Here is a 9,628-nt window from a genome sequence, read left to right on the forward strand (position 1 = left end):
GCACACACACACACACACACACACACACAGACAAACAACTCACTGAAGGAACATGCACCTTTGATGTCACTTGATATCAATGCCTCAGATATTCAACAACATGCTCATTCCAATATAATATCTCATGATTATAACAAGCATATTAACATGTTTGTTTTTCAGTACTGTTTCTTTTTTTTTTGCAGTCGTGAGGGTGGGTTGGGGACTTGGTGGTCTGCATGACAGTAAGCCCTTCAATGCAAACCTTGCAGCCATCAAACGGCAATGGGAAAGTAAATGAGAGAGAGGGAGAGAGTAAGAGAGAGACACATCCCCTCTCCTCTAAAGCCAAATCTTTCCATCCGAGTCTGACGTTTGTCACCGTTTGAGAGCGGAGAGAATACAGGCTCCCCTCTGAGTGGTAAGTGTTGGCTGGAGGAGTGCTCGCTGTATAGAGAGACGTAAATTGCCCCGAACCACTCCCTATTTTAGTCCTTCACTCTGAATACACCCCAAATAGAGAGGGAGGGAGAGAGAGGGGGGGAGCAGATAAGCGGGAGAGAGTTAAGTGAGGAGAGAGAAAGGGGAAAGAGAGAGGGGAGAATGAGAGTTAAGAGAGACAAAGGGAGAGCAGCAGAGAGAGAGTGTGTGAGAGGGTGAGAGAGAGAAAGGGAGAGAAAGGGAGAGAGGGTGAGAGAGAGAGTGAGAGAGGGGGAAAGAGAGAGGCTGATGGACTCGGAGTAACCCTCCAACCAAGGACAGAGAGACAGAGGAGAGACATAGAGGAAGACACCTGGCCTGCATGACAATAAAACAGCAAATTATTTCTCTGACAACCTTTATGCAATAAAATTAATTAAATATCACTAACAGAGGAACTGTGGTTGCACGCTGTAACATGAAAACAATATTACACACTTGGTTTGAAGAATGCAGGGGCCAGATTCTTTCCAATAGAAAGACAATTTAACCTAACAAAATGGTGAATTGAACCTATTTTGAAGCAACCATATGAACTTACAGTATTTGCTGGCTAGGCTAGTGCAAACCTTGAATACTATTCCTAACCTGATCCGTCCCAAGTCAAGGCACCCAACGAAGTTCATTTTTATCTTCGCTATGACGCATGAAATATAATCATTTGGACACGTGGATTAAGTCATCCATAACATTTGCATAAATGGTTCTCATTAAGGTTACCAGGGAATAAATAATGATGCCAAACCTGTGTGTGCGTGTGTGCATTTGTCTGTGCAAAAGGCAAAGGAGAAGAACGAGGAATACAGTGACTGCGAGGACAAAATGTGGCGGGGGGGGGGGGGGGGGGGAATAACTCTCCTCATCTCCTCTCCTTGTCTGCAGCTACAACCCGGCAGGGTTTCTATGGCAACCTCTCAAAAGACGGTGTGCGGGTGATTTAAGGATTTGAGATGCACTGTCTGATCATGATGTGTGGAGATATGGTTGGCTCTTTCGTCAGCAGCCCCTTCCTCTGTAAGAGGAAATTGGTGAAGTGCTCCAGTGAAAACTGCACTCCGTATGCTCCTATTGATGTGGGCTTCTCCAGGCTCTGTCAGGCTGCCATCCCACAGTCGATAGAGCTCATTCCGTCTGCGTGTTTCTGGTTCAGTCAGAGAGAGAGAGAGAGTAGAGGCTTTACATTAGAATCTACTGCCCCTTGTAGAGCTGCTAATACTGGAACTCAACACACACTCAGCTCATCTGTCTGCTGGACACTGTAGATTGACTCATCAGTATGCTTTGAGTGGAGATTATAGCCATGGTGACACCCACACCAATGGTGACACCCAGCTTACCTTGCATGTCAAGTGGAGTTTAGGTGCAGCAGGTGACGTGGGGACGTCTTTCACCGTATCACTGCAAGCATAGTTTTTTGCCTTTTGAGGGCGAAATGGGAAAGACTGAAGAGATGACTACTGTAGGAATGACAGTATCTCCTGCTTCATTCTCCCATAATCCTTTGCGCTAGTCACGTACTAAACCACAATATTATTTTAAAAAAAAAATATATATATACTGTATATATCTTCTCTCTATAGAAATCCATGTTGAGATTTCATCCCTTTTTGTGGTGTGGATTGTTGTGTGTTGTGTTGTGTACACTAAAGAGAGTGATAGCTGTTGGATTCAGGCAGGGTCTCCCTGTGAGAGCTATCTGTCTGTGAAGCCTCTTGAGGGTTCTATCTACCTCTGTGAAAGCTGTGGATGTGAGTGACGATGTTAGTTCAGTGCAGAGGCTCTCTGTAGGTAAATGATAATGATTTGTGTGTGACTGATGCTCTTCTTCATCTCTCTCTCTCTCTCTCTCTCTCTCTCTCTCTCCTCCTCTCTCTCACTCTATCTCTATCTCTCTCTCCCCTACTCTCTCTCTCTCTCTCTCCTCTCTCTCTCTCTCTCTATCTCTCTCTCCCCTACTCTCTCTCTCTCTCTCTTTCTGGGCTGTTGTGTTGTTGTGTTGCAATGTTCATAAGCTGTGCCAGTCCCCATTAGCATCCCATTGGAACCCAGCAGGATCACCAGCCTTTTAGAGCCCCTGCCTCAACACCACACCTTCTGTCGCACTACGTGGGTCTCAGAACCGTCATGCATGGCGAGGTTTTAGAAGAAACTGTGTGTGTATGTATGCTGTTCTCTCCTACAAATGGATGAGATTGACGAGGCACACAAGGCACATGCATGATGCCTTTGGGGTGACTACTGTCCTTTCCTATCCAAGTCAGTGGGGTGGCGGGGAGAATGTAGCGTTGCACAGAAGCAGGAATGTATTGGATATTTTGTGGCTGAGGACATGATTTGTGTTCAGATGTGTCCAGAGGGGTGAGCTGAGGTGCGGCTTACTATTTCATTCCACATCCACACTTGTCTGTTCCCATGATACACATCAACACACAAAGGAATGGTCTAAGGTGTTCATTTCATTCAATGTTTTCAGGCAAATTGAAGTTCTTGTATTTGACCCAGATTTCTGACTTGAGCACCCTGTTGATAAATGGGATACGCTGTAGCACACCCAGCTGCGTAACTCTATTTGAACAACACACAGTAAACAGCACCCTCTGCTGACTGAATGTATTTTATAAAGGCTCAATATAAACATTTTTATTTTACCTAGGCAAGTCAGTTAAGAACAAATTCTTATTTTCAATGACAGCCTAGGAACAGTGGGTTAACTGCCTGTTCAGGGGAAGAACAACAGATTTGTAGCTTGTCAGCTCGGGGAATTGAACTTTCAACCTTTCGGTTACTAGTCCAATGCTCTAACCACTAGGCTACCCTGCCGCCCACTGTATAATGTAATGTTAATTGTATACCTATAAATATCTATTGTTAAACTGTATATAAAAATGTAAAAAAATAAAACATTTCCCCCTTCAAAATGCTATGTTGTAAAATTCTGCTGGTCAATGATTGATGATTCGTGCATTACAAAAAATGCACATTATACTGTGCAATCGCCATTTGGAGGGTGTTAGATTACATTTTAAATGGAAAGTGTCAGATAAGATAATTTAAAATAGAAGTAAAACCCTTGTCGGTTAAATGGGTATTAGTGAAACACACAGACACCCACGCATGCACACGCACACGCACACGCGCACACACACACACACACACACACACACACACACACACACACACACACACACACACACACACACACACACACACACACACACACACACACACACACACACACACACACACACACACGACCCAACCCACAAACACACATCTCTTTGATTGTGTTTGTTAATGGCAGGCTTTAACCTGTTTGTCTGAACCTCTCTGCCTCCCACTCCCGTCCCCAGTCCACTGATTCTTATCCCTAGCCCTCTAAACCCCCATCCTCTATTCAAAGTTGCCCCCTCCTGTCCCAAGCCCCGTTTTGCTCTGGTCTGCCCTCCATGCCCCTCTCCCCTGCCCCTCTGGTCTACGACTGATGGTGGAATGTTGAGTGTCTCTAGCTCCCTCCCTGGAGATTAAGGTTCGCCATGCGTGCCCCTTCACTTCATTCCATTCCAAAGTGTACCCCCTAAGAGCAGCTACATTTTTATCTGAGCCTGGTGGTGATTGTGATAGATCGGCCCAATGACACACACACACACACGCACACACGTACGTGGGACACCCAAGGGGATGGGCAGGCGGGCAGGCAAGCAGGGTAGGGAGGGACCAGGCCCTGCCAGGCTCCAGCTATAAAACCCTCCCAGGATGGGGCCAGTGTCCTGCTCCTAGCTGTGCTCTACCTCGCTCCTCTGTGCCACTACATCCTACAGACAAACGGGCAGCGGCCAAGCCAAGCTTTCATCATGAACGACATCTACAAAGCAGCGGTACGTCCCACTCCACTTCTACAACAGGGTATATTGTTTGTGGAGAATGTGAAAGTGTTTGTATTTAGTAGGTAACATCATCATGAAAGGTTTGCTTTTAATATTGTTCAACTTCGGATTTCAGTGATAGGTGACATGGATGAAAATGCTGTTTTGGTTTAATTGTGAACTCCGCCAAGTTAAGTTTAATAATAGTTTAATAGTTTAAGTTTAAGAATATTTTGTTGTCAGATTTCTCTCTTTTGGACTGTAAAAGTTTATGTAGGTTACTATTTCAAATGAACACTTCAGCACCTGAGGGTAGGATTCACCCTTAAATAGAATGAAAAGTACCTGTAATATTTAGTATTGGGGGTAAAATCCACTTAATAACACTTTTATGTTTTTAACAGTTTTAAACTATAAACTACAATGTTTCAGATCAACAATTCATTCAAATGAGGTACATTTGGATATTCCCCTTACAACAATTTAGCAATTTGTAATTCTGACATTGCTCAGATGATTCAACTTCCATTACAAACGGTGTCTGTCAAGCGAACACACACAACACCAGCCTTTGACAAGTGAGGTGAGACACCGTACGTATATAGACCTTGTGCCTCTTGAAGCCTATCGGGGTTGATAGGAGCACGCCAGGGGTCAGAAGCAGGACTAGCCCCTGGTCCACACTGTGGTTTCATTCATGACTACAAATGGAGCAGTCCCACTTCTCATCGGCTAATTTTGGCCAGTTGCTCCTAGCCTCCTGCGTGTGTGTTTCTGTGGTGCCAGAAGAGGGCTTCAGGTCTAGATACCCCCCCCCACCCCACACACACACACACACACACACAGCTGAATTCCAGCATTATCTGTGTGAGCCACTGGGAGAGCTGTTTGTTTATCTGTCTAGCTATCTCTGCCTGCTGCCTGGTGGCTGATGGGCTGGGCTGGGCTACCCGTGTCTCTACTGGGCATTACAGCTAGAGGAGTCAACTGCAGGGAAACAGACTGGAATGTGTGTGTGTGTGTGTGTGTGTGTGTGTGTGTGTGTGTGTGTGTGTGTGTGTGTGTGTGTGTGTGTGTGTGTGTGTGTGTGTGTGTGTGTGTGTGTGTGTGTGTGTGTGTGTGTGTGTGTGTGTGTGTGTGTGTGTGTATGCGTGTGTGTCGATGTTTAGATGGACATGGCTCTTTTCCCCCCAATATATCATCACCAGAGGAATGTGTGTTTAATTTGTTGTGGACGACAGACAATAACTCTTACGTAAGCAGCTGTCTCCCTCTCTCATTCGCGGTAGCTTTTCCTGGATTACTGTGCCATTGTTGAACCAGATCCACAGCTATGCTAATTTAAAGCACTGTGTATCCTGTCCTGTATCTGCTGTTTCTGATCCTCCTGTCAATGTATTTTTAACCCCTGCCTCTCACTGGCCCAGGCCTCATGTATGAAATATAGGTTTTGTGTTTTGTGAGGGACGGACGACCAAGTGTGAAGGACCAAAATAACTTTGTGTAAACTAAGGCGACATTTGAGGTGAACTGCTCCAGAGAATTAGTTCCACCTTGTGGAGTCTACTGTATATCCCCTGAAGGATTATTTTCATACACTAGATTTCTCGATCAACATTTTTAGGGTTTAGGACTGGGCCTTGTCTGAGCTGAATTTGAAAACTCCACAAATGAGATTCAAATGACGGGTAGAGCGTTGATGTTGTACACGTGTTAATTGCACGGATGGAAAATATTATATTGTGCTTATCAAAGGAATACAGTAAATCAAAGTTAGGATTTGGGGTTGTAAAAGACATCCCAGAGTGGATTCAATAACAGATATTGGCTCGACTGCTTCTGAAAACATTCCATTTCTTCAATAGGTAGAGCAGCTGACAGACGAGCAGAAAAATGGTATGTAAAATGTGTTCATCCTCAGTGTTTCCCCTAGGAATTCTTTCAGTAGCGGTGGCAAAGTCGTTTTTTGTTGTTGTTGTGGTGGCCACAATTTCGCAGCGTGGGTGCGCCGCTGCTAAAAACATATAGGGGAAACACTGCATCTGAATTTCATTATGGTTTACTAATCTATGTCGGTCTCTGAGGCCTATGCATAAATGTTTCTTCATGTGGGATATATATCTTCACGTTCTACTAAATTGGATCACATCTAAATCAATATTTGGCCTAAAATGTGTACCATTCTCTCCTTCAGGCCAAGATGAAAAGTAAATTCTAGATATCTCAGAGGATCACATTTTTAAAAATTGAACTAGTTAAGAACAAATTCTTATTTACAATGACGGCCTACCAAACCCAGACGAAGCTGGGCCAATTGTGCGCCGCCCTATGGGACTCCCAATCACGGTCGAATAAAATGACAGCCTGGATTCAAACCAGGGACTACAGTGACACCTCTTGCACTGAGACACAGGGCCTTAGACCGCTGCACCACTCGTAGGAACCAAATAACTTGATTGACTAAAAAAGTATATCTTACACTAAAGTAGCCTACACATAGAACTGACCATGAAAACAAAAGGGGAGGGGGGAGAAGAAGAAGAACTGACCGTGGTCATGTGCTGTGCTGTGTGTTGCAGAGTTCAAGGCAGCCTTTGACATCTTCGTCCAGGATGCAGAGGATGGCTGCATCAGCACCAAGGAGCTGGGCAAGGTGATGAGGATGCTGGGGCAGAACCCCACCCCCGAGGAGCTGCAGGAGATGATCGACGAGGTGGATGAAGACGGTAAACACACACGCTCACACGGAAGAGAACAGACTCAAATGACTACAATAGGCAAATGCGTTTTCTCATGAATAGTTCCTATCACGAATCACGTGTTAGAGTAAGAGGTTAGCTCATCAGCAGTGGATGAGGATGGTACACAACAAAGGCAGACACAAGTGTTCTGCTCATCAAAAGGCCAATTCATGGCTCATTGATGGCCCGGCAGGGACAGTTGGACACTGTTCTTTGTCAGACTGTAAACACACAAAAGACAAGCATCACATGGCTGAGTAGAGGATCTGGTCACATTGTAGCTGCTATATCAAAGATAGGCTCCTTGATCCAAAAGGTGGTGTGACATCATTCTGTTGACATGTCTTTGCAGGCAGTGGGACGGTGGACTTTGACGAGTTCCTGGTGATGATGGTGAGGTGCATGAAAGACGACAGCAAAGGAAAGACAGAGGAGGAACTGGCAGACCTCTTCCGCATGTTTGACAAGTACGTTTGTCCTCATAAGTACATAAGGAGATTCATGAGGGGGGTGAACTCTGTAAAAGTAACTCTTTATAGTCCAACTAAGTACCCACAGCCTAGTACCACCAGGATAGACAAATACACAGGAATGTACGCTGCAGAGTTTTAGCTTGGGTGCTAGTTTGTTTCTGTTTTTGTCGACTTGTCATTGTTTGAGGAGGCAACTGTGTAATATTTTTGAATGCAGAAACAGTCATGTTCCCTGGTTAACCGATTTGTGAAGCAGTATAATCCTCCTCTCCTAAACGCTACAGACTCCCCAGTGTAAACTGGTCCGGTACAGAAACGATGTTGTGCACCATGCACTGACCCTTATGAACAAATGAGGAGGATACTAGGAGTATGGGATGGAGGCACTCATTTGAGAACGTGCAATAGTGAAAACGTGAAATGTAACTAACTGTCAAATGATCATGGATATTGAAATTATAGGATTGCGGAAGAACACTATGTGCAGTGCTCAGGGATCTTGGGGGATGTGTAATATTGGGTATAGGGAGGGGGCACAGTTGCATAATGGGGAAGGGAGGGGTAAGAGTCCTTAAGCAGTAATTTTATGAATTTGTATGTTTGATGTGTCTGGCCTATGCCATGTCTATCGCACAATCACAGTGCATTTTATTGCACGTAAAGTATACATCTGTGAAATCAGGCAATAAAGAAACATATCATCTATGGCCCCCCCAGGAATGCGGACGGCTACATAGACCTGGAGGAGCTCAAGGGGATGCTGGAGGCCACAGGGGAGGCCATCACCGAGGATGACATCGAGGAGCTCATGAAGGACGGGGACAAGAACAACGACGGGAAAATCGACTATGACGGTATAAAGTTTTGGAAATGGGGGTTAAAGCACATAGTTTAGAGACAGAAGCATTCATGTATTTTATTCGTGATACTGATGCAAGAGAACAGTTCTATGGATACTCCACTGCTAGAAAGGGAAATTGGGAATATGAATTATGCATGGTGACATGCTGTGTTATTCACAGGCAAAGCAGTGTCGTGACCAAAGTGAGGGAAATAATTCACTTAATTGACTCCCTTTTTTCCTCCTCTTGGTTTCCAGAGTTCTTGGAGTTTATGAAAGGAGTAGAATAAACAGCATCAAGAGAAGACAGAGTCCGCTGACCCTCAGTGATATTTTTTCTATTTCTCTTCAACATCATAGACATCTACGGAAAGCCGGAGGTTGACTTTTTTTTGGATGTCATCGGCAGAACTTCTGAACGACTTTGCAAGACTTAGTTCAATAATCTGATTGCTTGTGTATTTGTATAACTTTTTACAATTTCTTGCATTGTTGTAAATACTGTCTGTAACCTGTTTTAGGTGCCCCATACACTGCGTTTGAGTAAATGTAACCAACCGAAATACTCACATTAACAACTCACATATCACTTCAGTTTGCCTACTTGAACTATGCATTATTGTTTAACTTCAAATGCATATGAATTTCTGCAGTGCCACAAACAGTTTACAAATCTCTTATTTTTCCAAGTTGCTGATGTTGTGCTGCCGGACAGAATGATGTTTGAAAAACATCATTTTAGGCATAGGACAGTACATCTGTCCCTGTAAGTCCCTGTAATTATACCATACTTTGATTAGCCCGTTAGTAGTCTAAACATACATTGAAATGCAATGTAGCCACAGCGGCACAATGCAACGGTTGTATGTATTAACAGATTCCCTCAGGGCCATTTAATCTGCTGGAGAGCCTGTGGTGGATGTACACACCATACGTCTGCTTAGAATGTACAGTCAAGGAATAAATGTGTTCGCCAAAGCAACGCCTGGTTTTCCTGATGTCGTATCTGTTTGGAAGTATTTGCTTCGATGGAGTGTTCTTGAGCGGAAATGATTCTTTACCATGAGAATATTTTTCTTTATATACAAGTATGGGGTAAAACTCAATAAGATCATGTACGCCGTTGGTATGAATCTTTCATTATAACTTGTGAACTTCACTATTTACTCCAACTCTTCAGAGTCCTTCTGATGTCTCCATATTGTATTTCTCTCCTTTTTATTGTACTGTAGATGTTGGTGCTACACAGAG

The 9,628-nt window shown here is 44.1% G+C and overlaps 1 protein-coding gene across 1 annotated transcript; it reads left to right on the forward strand.

The window, feature by feature from the left end:
* The first annotated feature begins 4,212 nt into the window (after window positions 1-4,212).
* tnnc1a (troponin C type 1a (slow)) lies at window positions 4,213-9,359 on the forward strand. The gene is made up of 6 exons (XM_029663957.2): window positions 4,213-4,334; window positions 6,188-6,218; window positions 6,902-7,048; window positions 7,416-7,530; window positions 8,254-8,390; window positions 8,636-9,359. Exons 1-6 carry the CDS (start codon window positions 4,311-4,313, stop codon window positions 8,665-8,667), a joined length of 486 nt encoding a protein of 161 aa, XP_029519817.1. The 5' UTR covers window positions 4,213-4,310; the 3' UTR covers window positions 8,668-9,359.
* The last annotated feature ends 269 nt before the right edge of the window (window positions 9,360-9,628 follow it).

The sequence above is a fragment of the Oncorhynchus nerka genome, linkage group LG7 (assembly GCF_034236695.1).
Source record: "Oncorhynchus nerka isolate Pitt River linkage group LG7, Oner_Uvic_2.0, whole genome shotgun sequence".
Classification (NCBI taxonomy): domain Eukaryota; kingdom Metazoa; phylum Chordata; class Actinopteri; order Salmoniformes; family Salmonidae; genus Oncorhynchus; species Oncorhynchus nerka.

Excerpts from the sequence above, each read along its gene's own strand:
- tnnc1a (XM_029663957.2), top strand. The coding sequence starts at position 4,311 with ATGAACGACATCTACAAAGCAGCG. Across the intron at positions 4,335-6,187 it reads ACGACATCTACAAAGCAGCG|GTAGAGCAGCTGACAGACGA; the intron begins GTACGTCCCACT and ends TTTCTTCAATAG. Across the intron at positions 8,391-8,635 it reads CGGGAAAATCGACTATGACG|AGTTCTTGGAGTTTATGAAA; the intron begins GTATAAAGTTTT and ends CTTGGTTTCCAG.